General features: G+C 37.1%; 1 protein-coding gene across 1 annotated transcript; it reads right to left on the bottom strand.

Annotated features, from left to right (window-relative positions):
- Positions 1–16,421: 16,421 nt before the first annotated feature.
- Positions 16,422–23,589, bottom strand: LOC124372106 (jerky protein homolog-like). Its single transcript, XM_046830474.1, has 3 exons — positions 22,897–23,589; positions 22,537–22,848; positions 16,422–16,613 (listed from the first exon to the last, which is right to left on the bottom strand). Exons 1-3 carry the CDS (start codon positions 23,587–23,589, stop codon positions 16,422–16,424), a joined length of 1,197 nt encoding a protein of 398 aa, XP_046686430.1.
- Positions 23,590–23,827: the final 238 nt, after the last annotated feature.

Consider the following 23,827-nt stretch of genomic DNA (forward strand, 5'->3'; position numbering starts at 1 on the left):
CAAAATAGTAAATATAGCTGGAAAGAGGAGATACGTGCTATTAGAAGCTTATATTTTTTACTAACGTGGTATTAGAATTTAATGATAGCATTCTGTAAGTGAAGGAAAATGAATATTTCAACACACTTACAAAGTGAATTAAGTCAATTGCACTGTTAACAACATTAACCACCTTAATTAATCTTCCTACAGCTAAAATTATAAAAAACATAGCAGCACTCTCTAAATGTAATACAAAAATAAACAAAAATTGTAATAATGTTACACACCACTGTCCACAGAGCGTGGACAGAGGAGTGCAACGACACGGACTTCGGCAAAAAAATTGGAGCAGATAGGGAAATGACCTTTGTCCACGGACTGTGGACAGAGGAGTGAAAAGTACGTATCTGTGTTTCACATTAGGAGTGTTTTGGCTCAGGTTCCTCTGGCCTCTGGTTGCTGAACCTTGGCAGCTCTCGGGGGTAGTCTTGAGTTCACCCAGACCCTGGACCCTGATCTTCTGTCCCGGGCGGCACGGCGTTGCTGGCCAGAGTTGAGGTCAGCTGGCCCTGGGTGGTCTCCATCGGGCCGTGGGAGGTCCCAGGAGCAGCAGGAGCCTCGATCCGGGCCTCTGGTAGACTTTCAGCAGAAAGTCCAAAGTGGCCTTTAGAAAGGCCTTTCCGGACGCCAAAACTGGGACTCGCTTTGGAAGCCATGCAGGCATCCAAGAGAGCCGCCAGTGGCTCCGGAAGGGTGAATTCTCCATCAGGGGTTGCCGGAGCTTATCCCTCGATGTTCATCTTGGGTATCTGGACTGGTTAACTTTTTCGCTCTAGAAGAGGTGATGTTTCCGGGCCCACGTCCAGAAGCAGAATGAGATGACTGCGCATCCACCTCGTAACCGCTACCGTCTTTTTATAGTTACCGTGGATTGAACGGACTATTTTTTCGTGTTCCTGGCGGTTCGGGGATCACGGATATTCCGGACTTGTTCCGATTTGAGTTGGATCTAACCTTGCTAGATTTTACCATAATGTTTATGTGTATGAGCTTCCGAAAGTTGCCACCACGTCGTGATACCGTCGCTCTATACACACTTGGATCTCACGTAAAAAAAAAGACTAAAAAGTGGGTTACTAATAAGTAGTGTGTGCCAATAACAACTGCTTTTACCCCCTCCCCCCCAAACATATGCATATATATGTAAAGTGTGGCATTGGTAAATATGAATAAATTTTAAATCTTTTATAAGTAGTATAACGGAATAAGACCATCCCATTAAAGTCAAAATTAATGGCACCTAAAAAAAACGTTATTTATTAACACTAATCTGTAAATTCTGTCCCAAAGATTATATTGACCGTCACTCCAATAAGAGTCAGAATGGCCAGTCGACGTTTGATGTTGTTCGTAAAAATTATTAGAGACCATTATCTGAGCATGCGATATTCAAAACAATCAAAATAAACCTGAAAATTGCTTCAACCTAAAAGGAATTTACTATCTAGAGCCAAATCCCAACCAAAATACTAATCAGATTAATGTAAGAAATGTTGAAAATCGCAATCAATTAATCTTAAAATCAAGACAACCAAATGTGTTGAAAGACGATTCTCTTTTCCCTTTTTGAAATAAAATTTTAGTTCTATGTAAACATATCCAAATATTCTACACCCAGTTGGTATTTATGTGTTAACATTATTTTTTTTGTAATGTTACTAATTATTGGTTTGAGTTCTGTTTCTTTTATTAAACAGTGTGATTTTGATAAAGGGTTCTGGAAACCCGAAAATTAAAACATAAACACGGATTGTTATTACTTCGACCCACTTACAAGAGGCAAGTTTATCAACCGAAAATATACTTATTTGCTGTTGCCTTCTGGTTTACTCTTCAAATGGCTAACATTGACCAGGCGTAATATCTGGGGGTCGGGAACGTAATATTTGGAGTCCCGGAAAGAATTTGTAAAAAGACCATTATGGGTTCTGATTTATACATCAAGGCGCTCTTTCTGATAAAACCAGACAACTTTGGTGTTATTACCAAACTATAATTTTCAACTTCTGTGGCCAGTTGTCCTGCAAGATGTAGCCTTACTATTAATACTACTCTTGTAAATAAGATACAATCATATCATTGTTATAAGGCGATGTATTTGTAAACATTGAGAACAATAAAGATTTACAGTTTTGCGTTAAAGGTATTCTCTATATTTCTTTATTTAATATTAATAATTATCATGATTGGACACTGCAATGCGATGGCTTCATTCTAATAACACGTATCTCCAAAACGTCAACTTTTCAGGAGAAGGAAAAAACTTCGCTAAATTTTTATTTTAAATTTAAAACATGCCAAAAAAATTACACAATACTTTAAAAATCATTCTTTCATTCATTAATAAGTTTTGCAATGTAAACCTTGCAAAATAGTAAATATAGCTGGAAAGAGGAGATACGTGCTATTAGAAGCTTATATTTTTTACTAACGTGGTATTAGAATTTAATGATAGCATTCTGTAAGTGAAGGAAAATGAATATTTCAACACACTTACAAAGTGAATTAAGTCAATTGCACTGTTAACAACATTAACCACCTTAATTAATCTTCCTACAGCTAAAATTATAAAAAACATAGCAGCACTCTCTAAATGTAATACAAAAATAAACAAAAATTGTAATAATGTTACACACCACTGTCCACAGAGCGTGGACAGAGGAGTGCAACGACACGGACTTCGGCAAAAAAATTGGAGCAGATAGGGAAATGACCTTTGTCCACGGACTGTGGACAGAGGAGTGAAAAGTACGTATCTGTGTTTCACATTAGGAGTGTTTTGGCTCAGGTTCCTCTGGCCTCTGGTTGCTGAACCTTGGCAGCTCTCGGGGGTAGTCTTGAGTTCACCCAGACCCTGGACCCTGATCTTCTGTCCCGGGCGGCACGGCGTTGCTGGCCAGAGTTGAGGTCAGCTGGCCCTGGGTGGTCTCCATCGGGCCGTGGGAGGTCCCAGGAGCAGCAGGAGCCTCGATCCGGGCCTCTGGTAGACTTTCAGCAGAAAGTCCAAAGTGGCCTTTAGAAAGGCCTTTCCGGACGCCAAAACTGGGACTCGCTTTGGAAGCCATGCAGGCATCCAAGAGAGCCGCCAGTGGCTCCGGAAGGGTGAATTCTCCATCAGGGGTTGCCGGAGCTTATCCCTCGATGTTCATCTTGGGTATCTGGACTGGTTAACTTTTTCGCTCTAGAAGAGGTGATGTTTCCGGGCCCACGTCCAGAAGCAGAATGAGATGACTGCGCATCCACCTCGTAACCGCTACCGTCTTTTTATAGTTACCGTGGATTGAACGGACTATTTTTTTCGTGTTCCTGGCGGTTCGGGGATCACGGATATTCCGGACTTGTTCCGATTTGAGTTGGATCTAACCTTGCTAGATTTTACCATAATGTTTATGTGTATGAGCTTCCGAAAGTTGCCACCACGTCGTGATACCGTCGCTCTATACACACTTGGATCTCACGTAAAAAAAAAGACTAAAAAGTGGGTTACTAATAAGTAGTGTGTGCCAATAACAACTGCTTTTACCCCCTCCCCCCCAAACATATGCATATATATGTAAAGTGTGGCATTGGTAAATATGAATAAATTTTAAATCTTTTATAAGTAGTATAACGGAATAAGACCATCCCATTAAAGTCAAAATTAATGGCACCTAAAAAAAACGTTATTTATTAACACTAATCTGTAAATTCTGTCCCAAAGATTATATTGACCGTCACTCCAATAAGAGTCAGAATGGCCAGTCGACGTTTGATGTTGTTCGTAAAAATTATTAGAGACCATTATCTGAGCATGCGATATTCAAAACAATCAAAATAAACCTGAAAATTGCTTCAACCTAAAAGGAATTTACTATCTAGAGCCAAATCCCAACCAAAATACTAATCAGATTAATGTAAGAAATGTTGAAATCGCAATCAATTAATCTTAAAATCAAGACAACCAAATGTGTTGAAAGACGATTCTCTTTTCCCTTTTTGAAATAAAATTTTAGTTCTATGTAAACATATCCAAATATTCTACACCCAGTTGGTATTTATGTGTTAACATTATTTTTTTTGTAATGTTACTAATTATTGGTTTGAGTTCTGTTTCTTTTATTAAACAGTGTGATTTTGATAAAGGGTTCTGGAAACCCGAAAATTAAAACATAAACACGGATTGTTATTACTTCGACCCACTTACAAGAGGCAAGTTTATCAACCGAAAATATACTTATTTGCTGTTGCCTTCTGGTTTACTCTTCAAATGGCTAACATTGACCAGGCGTAATATCTGGGGGTCGGGAACGTAATATTTGGAGTCCCGGAAAGAATTTGTAAAAAGACCATTATGGGTTCTGATTTATACATCAAGGCGCTCTTTCTGATAAAACCAGACAACTTTGGTGTTATTACCAAACTATAATTTTCAACTTCTGTGGCCAGTTGTCCTGCAAGATGTAGCCTTACTATTAATACTACTCTTGTAAATAAGATACAATCATATCATTGTTATAAGGCGATGTATTTGTAAACATTGAGAACAATAAAGATTTACAGTTTTGCGTTAAAGGTATTCTCTATATTTCTTTATTTAATATTAATAATTATCATGATTGGACACTGCAATGCGATGGCTTCATTCTAATAACACGTATCTCCAAAACGTCAACTTTTCAGGAGAAGGAAAAAACTTCGCTAAATTTTTATTTTAAATTTAAAACATGCCAAAAAATTACACAATACTTTAAAAATCATTCTTTCATTCATTAATAAGTTTTGCAATGTAAACCTTGCAAAATAGTAAATATAGCTGGAAAGAGGAGATACGTGCTATTAGAAGCTTATATTTTTTACTAACGTGGTATTAGAATTTAATGATAGCATTCTGTAAGTGAAGGAAAATGAATATTTCAACACACTTACAAAGTGAATTAAGTCAATTGCACTGTTAACAACATTAACCACCTTAATTAATCTTCCTACAGCTAAAATTATAAAAAACATAGCAGCACTCTCTAAATGTAATACAAAAATAAACAAAAATTGTAATAATGTTACACACCACTGTCCACAGAGCGTGGACAGAGGAGTGCAACGACACGGACTTCGGCAAAAAAATTGGAGCAGATAGGGAAATGACCTTTGTCCACGGACTGTGGACAGAGGAGTGAAAAGTACGTATCTGTGTTTCACATTAGGAGTGTTTTGGCTCAGGTTCCTCTGGCCTCTGGTTGCTGAACCTTGGCAGCTCTCGGGGGTAGTCTTGAGTTCACCCAGACCCTGGACCCTGATCTTCTGTCCCGGGCGGCACGGCGTTGCTGGCCAGAGTTGAGGTCAGCTGGCCCTGGGTGGTCTCCATCGGGCCGTGGGAGGTCCCAGGAGCAGCAGGAGCCTCGATCCGGGCCTCTGGTAGACTTTCAGCAGAAAGTCCCAAAGTGGCCTTTAGAAAGGCCTTTCCGGACGCCAAAACTGGGACTCGCTTTGGAAGCCATGCAGGCATCCAAGAGAGCCGCCAGTGGCTCCGGAAGGGTGAATTCTCCATCAGGGGTTGCCGGAGCTTATCCCTCGATGTTCATCTTGGGTATCTGGACTGGTTAACTTTTTCGCTCTAGAAGAGGTGATGTTTCCGGGCCCACGTCCAGAAGCAGAATGAGATGACTGCGCATCCACCTCGTAACCGCTACCGTCTTTTTATAGTTACCGTGGATTGAACGGACTATTTTTTCGTGTTCCTGGCGGTTCGGGGATCACGGATATTCCGGACTTGTTCCGATTTGAGTTGGATCTAACCTTGCTAGATTTTACCATAATGTTTATGTGTATGAGCTTCCGAAAGTTGCCACCACGTCGTGATACCGTCGCTCTATACACACTTGGATCTCACGTAAAAAAAAAGACTAAAAAGTGGGTTACTAATAAGTAGTGTGTGCCAATAACAACTGCTTTTACCCCCTCCCCCCCAAACATATGCATATATATGTAAAGTGTGGCATTGGTAAATATGAATAAATTTTAAATCTTTTATAAGTAGTATAACGGAATAAGACCATCCCATTAAAGTCAAAATTAATGGCACCTAAAAAAAACGTTATTTATTAACACTAATCTGTAAATTCTGTCCCAAAGATTATATTGACCGTCCACTCCAATAAGAGTCAGAATGGCCAGTCGACGTTTGATGTTGTTCGTAAAAATTATTAGAGACCATTATCTGAGCATGCGATATTCAAAACAATCAAAATAAACCTGAAAATTGCTTCAACCTAAAAGGAATTTACTATCTAGAGCCAAATCCCAACCAAAATACTAATCAGATTAATGTAAGAAATGTTGAAATCGCAATCAATTAATCTTAAAATCAAGACAACCAAATGTGTTGAAAGACGATTCTCTTTTCCCTTTTTGAAATAAAATTTTAGTTCTATGTAAACATATCCAAATATTCTACACCCAGTTGGTATTTATGTGTTAACATTATTTTTTTTGTAATGTTACTAATTATTGGTTTGAGTTCTGTTTCTTTTATTAAACAGTGTGATTTTGATAAAGGGGTTTCTGGAAACCCGAAAATTAAAACATAAACACGGATTGTTATTACTTCGACCCACTTACAAGAGGCAAGTTTATCAACCGAAAATATACTTATTTGCTGTTGCCTTCTGGTTTACTCTTCAAATGGCTAACATTGACCAGGCGTAATATCTGGGGGTCGGGAACGTAATATTTGGAGTCCCGGAAAGAATTTGTAAAAAGACCATTATGGGTTCTGATTTATACATCAAGGCGCTCTTTCTGATAAAACCAGACAACTTTGGTGTTATTACCAAACTATAATTTTCAACTTCTGTGGCCAGTTGTCCTGCAAGATGTAGCCTTACTATTAATACTACTCTTGTAAATAAGATACAATCATATCATTGTTATAAGGCGATGTATTTGTAAACATTGAGAACAATAAAGATTTACAGTTTTGCGTTAAAGGTATTCTCTATATTTCTTTATTTAATATTAATAATTATCATGATTGGACACTGCAATGCGATGGCTTCATTCTAATAACACGTATCTCCAAAACGTCAACTTTTCAGGAGAAGGAAAAAACTTCGCTAAATTTTTATTTTAAATTTAAAACATGCCAAAAAATTACACAATACTTTAAAAATCATTCTTTCATTCATTAATAAGTTTTGCAATGTAAACCTTGCAAAATAGTAAATATAGCTGGAAAGAGGAGATACGTGCTATTAGAAGCTTATATTTTTTACTAACGTGGTATTAGAATTTAATGATAGCATTCTGTAAGTGAAGGAAAATGAATATTTCAACACACTTACAAAGTGAATTAAGTCAATTGCACTGTTAACAACATTAACCACCTTAATTAATCTTCCTACAGCTAAAATTATAAAAAACATAATAACATAATTATAACATAATTATAAAAACATAGGCCTACACTATGTTTTTGGCGAAAACTAATCCTCCACTTTCAATAAGTTTTTTAAAGTTAGTCAACGGTCAGCATTCATCACTTTAAGTTGCTTATTTGTATGGTAACTAATCATAAAAATTATGATATTCCTTTGGAATAACACATTTTAAGTCCTGCAAATGCTTGTACTTCTTTTCTGGTATAGCTTTGTGGAAAGGTACTGGTTCAATATATTTTTGTCAACAGTTTGTGCTCTTCTTGGTAGGTCTTTGAGTTCATCATTAAAACTTAAATCTTCCCCACAGGCAAGTATTGTAGTACATGCATGTCTGTAACTACTGGATCACCTGTAACATTAAATGTTCTGGACTTTAGTTATGGATGTAAAATTAACATCAAAATAGGTCAAATAAAAATTTAAATGTTGTGCATGGTCTCAGGTACTATACCAGCAGAAATGTAACACGTCAGTGCTAAAGTTTAAGAAAGTACTAAAACACTTTCTTCTAAATTAGTGTTAATTTATTATTTGCCCAATATGATGTGACTTTACCAAATTTCTCTTTTGCATGTTAAAATTATCCTGATTCTCATCAACTCTTCTATACCCACTACAACCGCCAAAGTAAAAAAAGTTGTTAAAATTAGGAGTAAGGAGTGAATATATCACAACATTACATTTGTTTAGAGTACGTAGAAGATAATCTAATAATGCAGTCGACAAACCTGGTTTACTTCCTGGGTGAATTGAGTCATAGTAGTAGATATGACTGTAGTCCTTGAAGAAATCATAGTAGAGGTACTTAGCTTCATATGGGAAAGGTTTTTCTCTTGCTTCCCTTGTATATTTCACCAGCTCATATGGGATATAGACTTCTTTGTTTTTAAGTTTTCTTTCAATCATGGCATGGACACTGTCACCCTCCATTTGGGTATGGCCTTTGACTAAAACTTTTTGGGTAACAGTAACGTTGTGTTGTCTTGAGAAGTGGGGGAGAGCATTGGCCAGGAATTGGTTCCTATTTTGATTTGTGCAACCATCCGTGTATATGATAATAGGAAGTGGAGGCTGAGTACACTTTTCTTTTAGGTAGTCAATTAAACATGATGAAAATGCATTAGCAGTCAAGTCCCCCTCTACTTCGCTAAACCAATAGCAAGGTGCATTGGTGGCTAGACAAGTTGTAAACTGTGTAGTTTGTGATTACACAACTTTGTTTTGTAGTACATGGCACTTGCTAGCGTAAATGGTGTCACCTTCACCGCTTCAACATCGGCTGTTAAACAATACATTTTTCCTTCTTCAGCCAGGGCTTTGTCATAATTCTTTTCCTCTCTTGATCTTTCTTTCTCTTTTCTGTGAAAGTTATAGTTTCTTCAGACACATTTCCAGCCTTAAATACACAGCACACGTCACACTTGTCTTTTCTTGGTATAAAAATTGATAGTTTTTTTCATATCAAAAAGCTCAAAAAATATTGTTTTACTAACCAATGGTTTTTCATCGTGGAGGCAGTCCTTTTTGTATTGTTCATAGACTGAAATATTTGAGTGCCATACTGACTCTAAGTAAAGTTTGCTGGTGTCTTTACGGCAATAATGTGCTGGTAGTTTTGGTAGTTTTTCAAGCCAAAACTACCAGCACTTTTTTCTGACATCTTCTTTTCTTCGGATGTGTTCTAGGCTTCCTACGTGCTTCCTCTTCACCATCTTCATTACATGAGGTAGGATTCTCATTGTCGTGTAAGTCTTGACGATCTTGATTTTGTTTATAACCGACCCAATTATGAGCCATCCACTCATTGATACGTAATGTGTTCAAAAATAACTTTTTACAGATTGGCCTTGAAACACCTAAGTGTCTTAAATTGTAAAAATAAGAACCAGACCGTCTTCAGGATTTGGTAGGATCTTTTCCTTTTCTGGTTTTAGGCTTGGTAACAGATATATAAAATCTAACGTAAACTTCTTTTTCTTTCCAAGTCAAGGACCAAAATTCTTCAAAAAGAGCTTTCTTTTATTCTTCTTTAAATTCTGTACAATGCCTTTTCTTGCTGTTTTTACAGATAATTGAATCACAGGTTGGACCTAGCTTTCCGAACTTCTAGATATGACTACCTTACCATCATCTGTTTTTGTCCTTTGAAAACCGACATACTTCTGGCCAGACATGCGTTTTAGTTTAGTTTGATTAATTTCCCATTCTTCTGCCTTTGCTTTTTTACGCCTTTTAGGTGTAGGTGTTTCCTCTGAAAGTTTTTCACTGTAAAGAGTCCGAACAGAATTTGGCTCTACATTTTCATCAACACTAACCCTACTTCCATTTTGAGAAACACTGACAGACTCGAGTTGTATACCAGGAGAAGTTTTAAAAGAGTGAGCACAAATATCTGAGTCTGATTAAGTTTCCAATATATCAGGTAAAACGTCAGGATCATTAAGCAACAAATCATTTTTGTCTGCAGGAATGTTCTGCTCCAACAAACTCGATTCTGTTTTTTCACCTTCGTAATGTACAATGTCTGTCCCTTCAACAACTGTCATTTCAATGTCACCATTAGTAACTTCATTCACTGTCACACCTTCTCCCAATTCAACCTCTGCTGAAGTTATTATGCTTTCTAATATATTTAATTCATAATTTGATGATTTTTCTTCAGTGTAGGCACTTTGTAACTTTTTCCTATCACCTACCATGTCACCGCCATGGTAGACACCTAAAAGCAATACAAAAAACTAATACAGTTTTAACTCAAATTAATTAGTTTTCAATTATTTCTGAATGTATTCGTAATGATTTAACAGACTATAACGAATGAATAACAGTTTAGTTGTAATTGGAAAAAATAGCAAATGATTTGTTCTGTTTTCCATGTATTACAAATATGCAAGTGTGGGGTATGAAAAAGCAAGACTTTTTGTTAAGGATTATTAAGTAGTTGTGTTAGCCTATGTTATGTTTCACAACCTAAATTGGTTGTAAGCTGTAAAGAATTGGTCTTACGACACTTACGAATAAATGTTAGTGGAGCATTCTGAAGTTGATTATATATTTCTTCAACCAAGTTGTCTTCTTCATTATCAGACATTCTTAAACTCATAAAACAAAAATGAACTAAATATTAAATGACTTAATATGCACTCAAAGGTCTACTCAGCTTTTAACCACAATAGAGCCAAATGACCACGTATCTCTAAATAACCAAGTACAGTAAAAGCTAGCTAATTCGGCACTTTCGGGGATCGAAGTGTTCCGGATTATTGAAAATTCCGGATTACCGAGCGTCATATGAAAATGCCGGAAAATTCGGTTTTTAGCCGCTAAAATCGTATCACACTAAAGTAAAAGGAGTGAAATCAAGTGATATTAACTCAGAAAAGCTGAAAACCCAGCCAAAATACAATCACTCTTTAAAAATAGTGGCTGGGTTTTCAGTCCCAAAGAGATAATGTACAGTAGCTTGATTTTACTTTTTCTACTTTAGCGATGATAGCGGGCTAAAAATCGTCGTCTTAGTTTCAGAGTGTGGCTTAAAAAAATCACTCTTTACGTGTAAACAGTTAAAGAATTACTAAGGAGATAAATAAAATTAAATAAACATTAGTTTGAACACGAAATGAACATTTAATGCCTAGAAAAAACATTTCTAAACTTAGGTTAACTTAGATGTAGGCTAACTAGTGCGTACATTATGTAATAAATATTATGGTAAACATAATTTTTGTGTACAGTATTTTATTTGAAAAAAGACCTAATGTCTGTTTGTATTTTTATTGTATTTTGTTTCTTCTTTAAAAAGTCATTTCTCAGAACATATAAATTTACAAGCTCTGAAGCATTGTAGGAGCTGCTGCGTTCGGCAAATCGTATAAACGTGTCGATAGTGGCCCTTGCTTCACTCCACGTAGGCACGGGTGTTGGATCATCATCTGCTCCCTCTTCATCATCTGATTCGGACTCCACAGGATGAGGCTCTGACTGAGGTCCAAGTACACTTTTGATGAACAGTTCATCCGTAATTTCTTCTTCAACTGGCTCGTCGCAATCAATGTGTATCCACTCCAAGATTTCTTCTTGTGGCACTTTCCTTATTTCGTCTTGGGAACTGTGGGCCACCAAGTCCAGTATTGCTTCATTGTCGACTGAAACAGCAATGTCCTCTTCTTGGTAGGCAGCTGGCCATAGTTTTCGCCAAGATTTCTGTAGAGTGGTGGGCTTGACCTTTTTCCATGCCAAGGCGATTCCGAAAATTGCATCTTTTATGTTGAATTTTTTCTGACAATCAACCACCATACACTCTGAGTTTATCAGGCCTTGAAGAAAGGACGCTCTGTAAAAACATTTAAAGTTCTGAATCACTCCTTGATCCATTGGCTGAATCAAGGACGTGACATTTGCCGGGAGGTATGCAGTAAAAATATTTCCCGATATCAACTCAGACGCTGCAGGGTGAGCTCTGCAATTGTCTAGGATGAGCACAACCTTGCTGTCTTCAGGTAAGCCACGGTTTTTCAGATTGTCTTTTACAGATGGGACGAAGTGGTGGAAAAACCAGTTTCTAAATAAATCGGAGTTCATCCACGCATTGGATTGAGCATCGTATATTACGGGTAGGTGGGTAATGCCTTTCAGAGGTCTTGGCTTTTTTGCTTTTCCGATGACGAAAGGCGTCAACATGTGGTTCCCTGAGGCATTGCCACAGAGCAAAATTGTCAAACGGTCTTTGTTTTTTTTTAAAGCCTTTGGCACATTTCTCATCCCCTGCTGCCAAAGTCGAATTAGGCAAACAACGCCAAAGTAGGCCAGTTTCATCAGCTTTGTAAATCCGGCATGCTGACAAATCGTAGTCTTCAACTAGATTTTCAAATTCAGCTTTATATTCTTCAGCCGCATTTTGGTCGGCTGATCGGAGCTCCCCAGCTACATCAAGCTTCCGTATTCCGTGTCGGTTTTTAAATCGGTGCAGCCAACCATCAGAAAAGGCACATTCTTTCTCATCTATTTTTAATTCCTCACGGAACTGTTTAGCTTTTTCCATGATCATGGGCCCAGTCACAGGTTTCCCTTCAGACCGCTTAGCGCCAAACCATTTGAATAAAATTTCGTCAAGGTCGTCAAGTTTAGGTTTTTTTAAAGTTTGTCGAGACTGCATGTCTTTGACATTTGTAGTTTGAGACTTAAATTTAAGTAACTTTTCTTTATTCTTCTTGATGTCATACATTGTTGATGAACCAATGTTGAATTCTTCCATTAGCTTCATTCTACTCTCACCTTTTTCTACACGTCTTATAATTTCTAGCTTTTGTTGAATGGTAAGTGTGACATGCTTACGTTTATTTCCAACTTTGCTGGTGGATGAGCCGGGCTTGGAAAACATAGGGCACAACTTTGAGAAAGTTAAAACACAATATGAACGAGCACAACACTCACGACTGCACTCGAGTACGAACTGGCAGTGACTGAGACTGAGGCAGACGCTAGACGCTAGACAAACACGAAAGTGTGAACACGCACTACAGCGGCCGCGGCCACGGCCACGACCGCGACCAGCGACCAGTGTCAGCGACCAACACGGCGGCTGGCCGCGCGGCCAGTAGTTCTCCTTGTCTGCTCTGGCCGCTGTGTCCCAGTTGCGTTAATGGACGTCGAAGAGATAGCCGTAACAGTGCATGTGTACAGGCACTACATTAAACGTAGAAGAAGGAGGTATTGGATACACCCTATGCTGCAATCAAGGCCTACAAGAGGACAGTTTTTTACATTCTTTTATGAGTTACGGCTATATGAAGAGAAATTTTTCAACTATACAAGAATGTCTGTTGCTAGTTTTGATCAGCTACTCAACAAGATTGCAGATAGTATAAGGGGAACAGACACATCAATGCGGCCATGCATAGGAGTTGAAGAAAAACTACTGGTTACATTAAGGTATGTTTATTTATATTAATTAATACAAATTAATGATTATGTAATAAAACAAATGACAAAACCAAGAGATAATCATTATACAAAAACTATGTAGTAAATCCAAACTGAAGTGTGATTGTTTATTCAGTTGCATCGAAACATGTGAATATTGGAGACTCAGCACTGTTTATTTCACCTCCACTGTATTCACTAGATGCTCCAGATGATAATGGGGTTGAAGTGTGTTGGCGGGAAGGATATCCATATGGGGTTGTGGAGTAGCCTGGAGCGAATTGAGCGTTACTGCCCGAGTGAGACGGGTACTGGTAATTTTGATTTTGTGCGTACCCTGTATATGAAGTTCTTCCTGCTGGAGTTACCTGATTTTGTTCCAGAACTGCCATAAGCTGACGTTTAACAGATAGTTTTAAGTGTTCAGGAACTCTTTTTAAATCTGAAACTAGAGACATGAGGAACAACCTGTCCTCATCAGATGTCAGTTCAATTTCACGGTTACGCCGTTCCTCAGCCGAATCTTTGAGTATTTTTACCAATTGTTGTCCCACTTCGTCTTTAGGTTTACGTTTTTTTGCTAAAACCCGCGTTTCATACGGCCCGGTTGGATCTGGGTTCGCGGCAGGGGCTTCAATGTCTAAATGTAAAAGATCTGTATTATCCGGATCCTGACGATCAACATTTGAATGTGTGTTTGTGGGGGGATTGTTGGTGTTTAAAAATGTAAGTGTATTATAAAACACGTAAGGTGTTTTCCTCTCAGCAGCCGAACCACTTTTTACTCCACTCAGCCTCCGCTTCTCTCTGGCGTATGAATCTTTGATGTTCTTCCACTTCTTCTGAAGGGTCATACCTGTAATAAAACAATTTGGTTGTTTCTTTTCAATCTTATAAGAAGGGTAATAAGTAAATAACACAAGTGCAGTAGATCCTCGATTAACCGGGGATTACAGGCTTGTAGTAATCTCGGATAATGAGAATCTCGGTTAATAGAAACATTATAGTTGAAACTAATAGACGGAGTAGTAAATGTAATAAACATTTAAATTTCTGGAATTAAGAATTTACTGGGTACTAGAATTGATAAAGTGGTTTGATGTTTTAAATTCACATACAATAAAATAAATCACATTAGTTGAAAGAATTTTCAAAATTGAAACAATAAAACTTTTAAACTATACGGTTCAAAATTGAAAGTAGCAGCCCAACGTTAAGGGAGCTCCCCTCCCCTCTATACTCTGTCGCTACTCAAGGCCAACTGTTGGCGGCTCTCGGTGCAACAGAAGTCTCGGTCGAAAGAAGCTCGATTAATCGAAGTTCACTGAATAATGAAAAAAATGTGTTTAATACCTCTTTAAAAAACGCGTTTTACAAAATCAGCAAAAAATATTTTTCTTAGAAAATTGCTTAAAAATACATTTTTAAATTATAAAAAAACACTTCGATTTTTCCAATTTTGTAAATTAACCATTTAGAAGTGGGGGCCAAAGCAGCTGGTGCTTTCAATTTAATCCATTGCGAAATTTGAAATTAAAAATTACCAAGCAGAGATCAACACGCAGGTGTTCAATATTTTTTATTGCCACATTTTGTAGCATTGATTTTTACATAAAATAACTGTATATGTATTTTTTTCAAGGTATCTCGCCACTGGAAATTCATCTGTGGACTTGCACCATTCCTATCGACTTGGAGCTACTACCATAAAAGAGATTGTTGCAAGAGTTTGCTCAGCGTTATGGAATGTTCTCAAAAATGAATGCCTACCCGAACCTTCCAAAGATGACTGGTTGAGAATTGCTTCAGAATTTGAAAACCGAGCAAACTTTCCAAATTGTTTAGGCGCGGTTGATGGAAAGCATATAAGGATTGTGAAACCCCCAAATAGTGCATCATTGTATTTCAACTACAAACATTACTTTTCCATCGTCCTTATGGCAGTGACAGATGCTGACTATAAATTTGTTTTTATAGATGTTGGCTCTTATGGAAAGTGTGGAGACTCTACAATATTCCAACAATCTGCATTACACCAAAGAATACTTGCTGATACCATTGATCTCCCAGAGGACAGAGCGATTTCAAGTTCGTCGTCTACACCCATCCCTTTTGTGTTTCTTGCCGACGACGCCTTCTCATTGTCACACAGAGTGTTGTGCCCTTTCATTGGAAAACAGCTCAATGACACTAAAAGGACATTTAATTATCGCCACTGTCGAGCCAGACGATATGTTGAGTGTACGTTTGGCATACTAGCCAATAAATGGCGCATATTTCACAGGCCTTTGAATGTGGATGTTGATTTGGCTAGACATTGTTAAAGCGTGTTGTATTTTGCACAATTATGTACGAAGTAGGGATGGTTTACAGTTTGTGGACACATTGTACAAATTCCCAACTGACAACGATGACTCTGAAAGTACACATCGCAATCGTCAGTACAACTCAAACACAAGAAACATCCTAGCTGAATATTTTGTCAATGAAGGAGCAGTGCCGTGGCAAAAGAACTATCTGTGAGAAGGACAGTCTCATCGCAAAACTACTTCTATGTCACTTGAATTACATTTGAATAGGCACAATGTTAAGTTGTTTTAGTGATGTGTAATAAATTAAAAATTTACTTACATAGTTTATTTTTTTCAGTTGTGTTGGAGCACCCACTGCCCCCTAACAAAAGAGTAACTTCCTCCCACATCTTCTTCTTTATGTTTTTGTCACTATACTCGTCTAATAACATATTCCACAAAGATGGCCTTTCTTTAATAGCTAAAATGAACCTTTCTGTATCAAATTCAACCTCAGCCATTTCAAATCTAAAACTTAACCTCAAACAAGACTCACCTCGACTGTATCTGGCCGCGCACTGGTCGCTTGACAGTGCGCGTTGTCTCATCTAACTGCGTGTTTTCATTGGCCGCGTAAAAACATGTGGCCGCGGCGGCCAAGACAGAAAATTCCGGTCGCGGCGGCCAAGACAGAAAATTCCGGTCGCGGCGGCCAGGTGGCCGCGTCGTGGCCGCAACCGCTTGGTGCGTGTTGTTACATTGTTCTTAATGTTAAACTGGCCGCGAGCGGCTGGCCGCTGTCGTGGCCGTGGCCGCGGCCGCTGTAGTGCGTGTTAGCCCTAACGGCGGACACTCGGCAAGTGGCCCTGAACCCCTCACACACAGCTGCTGCGTCACATACGATCCCTTCCGACTGAGCACGAACCTTTCCGAGCGCTCTTGCGAACTGTACGTTTCACAGTGCGGTTAAAATATCTCATTTACGCGATTTTTTTAAGACGGTGCCGGATGAATGAAAGTGCCGAACCATTGGATGCCGGATTAGCGGGCTTTTACTGTACAAAATCAATTCTAACAACAGGTATCTCTTCAACAATATTCAACCAGACATTTAAGTAGATTAAAAAAAAAGTTCTTCTTCTTTTTTATGGATTGAGTTTTAGAAATTGCCAACTTACCAATTCGAATTTTCTTGCATGTAAAAAAAATTGGAGTAATATCAGCCCTGCAATATGTCAGCTGTGTTCAAGCAATACTTTTTGCATTGTTAAATAGGAGTTACGCGTTATTAGAAGTCCAGAATAAAGCACTGAGAGATACGTGAAAACTAATTTACCTTTTTTTTCATTAATATCCCTCAAGAGATGTTTTAAAATGGTATGTTTATCCAGTGCAGGAAAAAATATGAGACAAAACTGAAATTAAAACTCAAAATCGCCATTTTCGTAGATACGTGTAGTTAGATTGAAGCCATAGAATGATTAAAACAATTACTGGACAATTTTTCGTTATTTTATTTTTTTGCTTAGGTAAAACTATTGTTTCAAGATATGACACTTGTCGAATAAGGCAGGTACCAATGCTAAGGACGCCGTATTTTTGTTGTAACACGTAACGATAACATAATTTTTAATCTTGTAACTATTTCAATCCGTCGTTTCGTTCGTAACTAACGCTAAACAAAGCTGAAGATTTTGTAGAAAAATACGGACAACCAAAGTTTACGTGATATTACGTTATCATATTTTAGACTCACTTCACCTCGCCATATTATTAAACAATATTGCTCGTTGCAAATATTTTAATTTTGTATTCAAATCGGTTTAAATTCTACCTCAAAGCTTCGACGTATCAATGACCAATAGAGATCAAGCAGTAACTAAAAACAGATCCGGGAGATATTGATGATGTGCGGGGAATGATTGAAACCCAGCGAGCCGTCAGGTTTTGTCACTTTCCATATGTGTGCAAATAAATAAATCACCGCGGAACAGCTCAATCACTTGGCGAGGATCGGCCTGACTTGGGTTGTTTTATATGCAAACCAATATCCATCAGTTCGTAACCCTTTTACTAAAATTATTCATCGATAGTAGTTTTATACAATTTATGAAACTTTATTATTAAACCGCATGTATTATAACATGTGTATAATCTAGTTCTACATTAATAACTGTGACTATTTACAGGTGGACCACAAAACGATCCAAAAACAGTGATAACAGTCGCTACAGCTAGAATAACGTTAAGCTATTCACACTTGGACTAATGATCTAGGTTAGATTGTTTAACCTAACCTACTGTATCTATATTTATATGCACAGTTTGTTTAGTTCTGTTTTGTTTTTTGTTATTGCTTTTTTGTTTGAAAATGTGTCTAGTTCTTGGAAGAGTTAAATCCAAATATATATATATATATATATATATATAAATTATATATATATTATACTTCTAATGGAAAAATTAGTTTAATTAAAATATTAATTTGTCAAGTTAAAGAAGTATATATTATAGTTATCGTTGCCATATATATATAGGTAGATATATAGGTAGGTAGGTGGATAAATGTGAATAAGGTAAGATCTTTTATTAGATTAAAATAAGAGGTTGTAGGGAACACCTTCATCCCAACGCGCCAACTCAAGCCTATTGGCATCCCAAGTTCCACTATCAGGGTCCCCTGTTCAACTATATACAAGAGTTTCTACCCAATACTGACGTCGAATTCAACACCAAATTGTGAGGTTTCAATGAATCCTTTTCTTAACCTCAAGCCTCTAATAATCCAAAATAATGTGTAGCAGTCTCTTACGATCGATTACATAGTCTATGGTCATCAACAGTGAGTCTTAAGGTGTGCGATTGTGTCCTGAATTGATCGTGTTTAGTAATGAGAGAAAAAACCTGTCAAAGGCATTTGTTTCGCTTGATCAGCCAGTTTGAGTTGAGATCTTACACGCTTATTAGCTAAGCGTTAGCAAAGCCTATTAGTCGAGGAGTTGGACAAATTTTATTTTTGTATGTCCGCACGATTTCTCGAAAGCGATCCAGCCTTCGGGCTTGAAATTTTGCATGCAGCTTCATTTCTATGTAAACAACACATCGGTGATAGCTCACTTCATGGAATTTGGCTGAGCGTTAGCGAACCGAATATTTAAATCGGTATTATGGATAACAATGATGGCACCGAGAAAATAGTAGAATAAATAAATTAGAAAACAAACTGAATGCAACTATGTATATGTTTGACATGTAGTATAACTACCCTAACAAATAAAACTTTATCTTTGGATTACTTTGCGGGTAGGATTGTTTTATTAAAACTTGTAACGAAATCCAACTTAATGGAATAACATGTGAATGTATCATGTGACAAGAAATCTTGAGAAAGAGTTCATATTATGTTAACTTTAATTTTTTACATAGTCAAGTATGAGTTCTATTATAGTGCATGTCCAATTATGAAATTTGGGTGAATGTCATTGAAGACTATAAATCAGACTTTTACAATTTGTCTTTTTTCTGACAAGAGGATGTACAAATTTTATATTTCGTTCTGTATATCTGTCCTCAGGACATCTCTGGAATGACATGTGCTATAAACTGTAAAAAAATGTTCCATTGAACCTTAGAAAACATTATTTTTCATGTGACATTTAAATTCAAACCACCAGGTCAATCGTTTTACTCTTTGTTAGGTCAGAAACATAATCATTTGGGTGAAAACTCATGGTTTGTTGCGGGTAACGATTTTAAAAATAATGAGAATGTATAACAGAGAAGGGCAATTACACATATTTAGAGCTTAAAAAGAATTAGATAATGAGTAGTGTTGTTTATAGAGATGACTTAGATAATCCTGGTTTTGATATTATGATTAATGCAACCTTTTAGAATTGTAAAACAAGTATAATTTGAGAGGTCCAGTTATAACTTTTTGTTTAGAATTTAATGAGAATAATAAAAAAGAAGTATGTGAGTGTAAAATGTATAAAAAGTGCTTTTCAAACTCGTCTGTGTCCCAAAATGTGATTTTCACTAAAACCCAAAATTAAATTTGTGGGATATTATATTGCTTTGTCACATTTATAGTGAAAAGGTTCATGGTTTCAACATTTAATTATCAATATAACGATTATAAATAATTTTCTAAGCGCCCCCAAGATGTTAAGGTCTTTTGCTAGAACTCTACAAACCCAGTCAATATTGTTGATACACCATAAAGAATTTTCCTCAGGCATACTTTGCTAGCTGTGTAAATAATTATTATTATAACTTAATGCCAATAAAGGTTGTGTTACTCAAGTAATTAGACTCAAACCCTTAGAGATATAAACAAAAAATAGTTCTATAATTTATTATTAAATTAATTTCAACTGTGAAATCACTTAATAGAATGGCTTCAATTTAACTTTAGTGGTTTAACATCGAAAGAGAGCTAGAGATTAAAAAAAGCCGGTTGATGAATTGTGATTATTTGCTCATGCAATTATTTTTATTAAAGTAAGCATTTTAAGTAAAATGCACGACCTGATTCTAATTAACAGATATGAGTACGATGCATGCATCATTAAAAGTTTAGGTAGATTGAAGTTTAGTTCACTTCTTGATAATTATCCAGGGTGAAAGCCTTTGGCTAAATTCTAATTGGGTTGGAGTGTTATACACAATAACGTCATCACCAAAATTAAGCAACATATAACGAGATTGTGTGCCTAGAGTTCCTACACGAGGGCAATCATTACTAGTCTGCTGATGATTTACTGCTGAACTGTTATTCCTGATTATAATATCCTTGTTCATCAACATTCTGAGCTCGTTTCTTAATAATTCTTTAATAAATACAGGATTTCAAACAAGTGGTAAACTCTTTTGATTTTCTAATGCTTGCCTATTACTCCGCAGATGCTCAGAAAGTTTGGTCACATTAATTATACCATTCAGTGAATACAATTTCAACTCTCTGAAGTTTCTGGACACAGAGCGGTAACCAATAACGACAACATTGTTTAAGTTGTACTGTATGCAATACTCATTACTTACTGTAAGAGCGACTGTCAGGGCTAATGAATAAGCAAGTTTTAATTCAACATGTAAAGCCCAATTTTCGAAAATGGACTAAAACGTTTTCAAACAACTACTAAATCGAAACTTTCGTAGACGGTGGATTAGTGTTTCAATTAAATCTTTATGTAGTAGTCAACATGACCTTCTGATCGAACTCTGCGAGACTTGTTCGTATGAGGATGATTAAAAGAACATATATACGCATTTAGTTTCACAATGTATGGACTTGAAACGTATCGTTGAAATAAAATATCTTCGTATAGTTCAGTATCGTAAAAGAACCGCACGAATACTTTGGAATGTGTCACATTTATTGGGTTTCAGTCTGAATGCATTGATCTTTTGAGTACTATTATCTTTTTCTTTGAAATGAGCAATGTTTCATTATTTTAAAATCGAACCTTCCAGTAGTGAAAATATTTTAATCATCTGAGGTATTTTGCTATCAAGGAAAGCATCATCAGGCCCACATAACTTAATACGGAATTATTAAAAATTCTATCTTATTGGATTATATACAATGCAAAATCATTACTGTTAATTTACTTCAAATAATGTCTCGACCGCCATTTTGTTTCTGCAAAATACAAATCGTTGTTTTTCGTAGTGTTTCTATTACGTTATTCATTAATAAAACAACGAAAGTGTGGAATTTCGGACCGATCAGTGAAGGCATGGAAAATAAGACGCAAATATCCTTTCGCAGGTCATCCTGCAATTGGATACATTGGAATATTCACTATCTGCTAAGGATGTAGTAAGAAACATATCCAATTAATTAACGTATCCAACTAGCAAGTGGCTCCCTCTACTGCAGTCTCACATAACAATTAATTATGTCTTGTGTCTCACTGAACACAGCGAGCTCGAGTCTCACGGGAGAACAGTCTGTTATCTCATTGTATCAGAGCACTGCTTACATTCCTGGTAATTAGCATGTCTTTGCGTTCTTGTGCAAAGAACTTTGGTTCAAAGTAAAGGTACCGTGTAACTGTCTCATTAGTTGTACGTAAACAAACATTTTTAGACTCTTTTTAGTGACAAATGTCTCTGTTCGTAATATTCCTCTAAGCTTAATGTTCCTACACCTACCCTCCTAGCGGCAGATATCACACATTTCTCAAAGTTAGTAACGTAATATTCATATTTAAATTGAATAATATATTACTACGATTTATCCTATTTTTCTATTTTGCATAATAAAGATAGACTCCTTAATTGAAAATCTCAATATCCTACTAGTATTAAAAACTGAGAAAGACTGTATGGAAGGATCGATACACGGATATATCGATTTGTATCATATTTATGTTGCATTTTCTGATTAAATGTATAGAATTACAGTAGAGTCCCGCCGATCCGAACCCCGCCAATCCGAAAATCCGCCTAATCCGAACACGGCTAGGAGAAAATATAAAATTGCTAAAAAGGCAGGAAAATAAATTAAAACCAGTTATTATAGTAAAACGTAAGTTTTATTTCTCAAAGCATTTACTTACTGACATATAGAAACTGAAATTACATTTGAAACGTTAGATGATACATACATTGTACGGAATTTATACTGTTAATAAATGAAACATAGTACTGTACTGTACTGTATTTATAATGTACAAACCCCTACGCAAGGCTTAGCAAATAATTTGTACTTTAACTTGGACACAATAAGGGATAAAAACGTAAAACAAAACACTGCAAAACCCAACACTTTCTTAAGACCTAAAGTCAGTGATCTTCTTTTGACGCAACACACTAAAACGACTGGACGATGCAATGTTTCGCCAACGCCGAATGAACATTACGTCATTGGGAGTAGCAGCGGCATGTTGCTCGACGTAGCGTAGAGCGAGGTCAAAGGCACTTGCAGCTGCGCTGTGTGGAACAATATCGGTAGTTTGGGCGTCTCCCTCATCCTCACTGCTACATGAGTCATCAGCTGGGACTCCTTGCACCTGTGCCACGATGTCTTCGTCTGTGTACTCCTCGAAGCCTTTGTCATCTACAGCCGTCCACTCATCAACACACTCCTTCTCTACATTTTCGCATCCCGGTATTTTTTTTACAAGAGGAAGAAGTTCGCATTCATTTACCGGTGGAACAACCTCTTCAACAAACTGCAGATCAGGCCAAAGATTTTTCCAAGATTTCTGCAGAGCTCATACGCTTGTGTTCTCCCAAGCCTCTGCCACCCAGAAAATTACATCTTTGATCGTGATTTTCTTAAGCTTTTGGAGAATTGTGAGGTCTTCATTTTCCTCAAGCAGGCTTCGGAGCAGCTTTTTCCGATAATTTTGCTTCAACGCTTGTAGAACTCCTTGGTCCATTGGTTGTATGATCGAAGTAACGTTCGGTGGTAGAAAAATGGCTTTTATACCACCAATAACCAGCTCTAAGTCATCCGGATGGGACGGAGCGTTATCTATGAGTAACAACGCTCTATCAGGCAGTCCATTTTCTTCATTGTAGGCTCTCACGTTGGGCACAAATTGTTTCTCAAACCATTCTTGAAACAAAGCACGATCCATCCAAGCTTTCTTTTGGTTTTTATAGTAAACCGGCAGAGCGTTCATATTCATGTTTTTAAAACATCGAGGTTTTTTGGATTTACCGATAACTATCAAAGGTATCTTATTGGTGGCGGAAGCGTTGCTGCATGCTAATACGGTTAGTCGTTGCTTATCCATTTTAAATCCTGGAGCGGACTTTTCTTCTCTTGAAGCTAGGCTCTTTGTTGGCAACGCTTTGAAATTTAGCCCCGTTTCATCAGCGTTGTACACTTGCTGGGGTGAGTAGGAGGATGTAATTTCTTTGAACTCCTGAAGATACTCTGCGGCTGCGTTGCTGTCTGCAGACATCTTTTCGCCAGTTACAGTCAGTTGCCTGATACCGTGCCTTTTTTTCCACCGATCTAAAAAACCGCAACTAGCCGAAAATGACGGATCGCCTCCCATAAGGATGTTTAGTAGAAGCGCCTTTTCTTTAATAAGAGGGCCGGTAATGGGAATGCCTTTTTGTCTCTCTTGAGAAAACCACAAGTAAAGTGCTTCATCGAGTTTGTCATACGATGACACAGTAGTAGTTTGACGTTTTTCT

This window comes from Homalodisca vitripennis, unplaced genomic scaffold (assembly GCF_021130785.1).
Source record: "Homalodisca vitripennis isolate AUS2020 unplaced genomic scaffold, UT_GWSS_2.1 ScUCBcl_2507;HRSCAF=7351, whole genome shotgun sequence".
In the NCBI taxonomy this organism is placed as follows: domain Eukaryota; kingdom Metazoa; phylum Arthropoda; class Insecta; order Hemiptera; family Cicadellidae; genus Homalodisca; species Homalodisca vitripennis.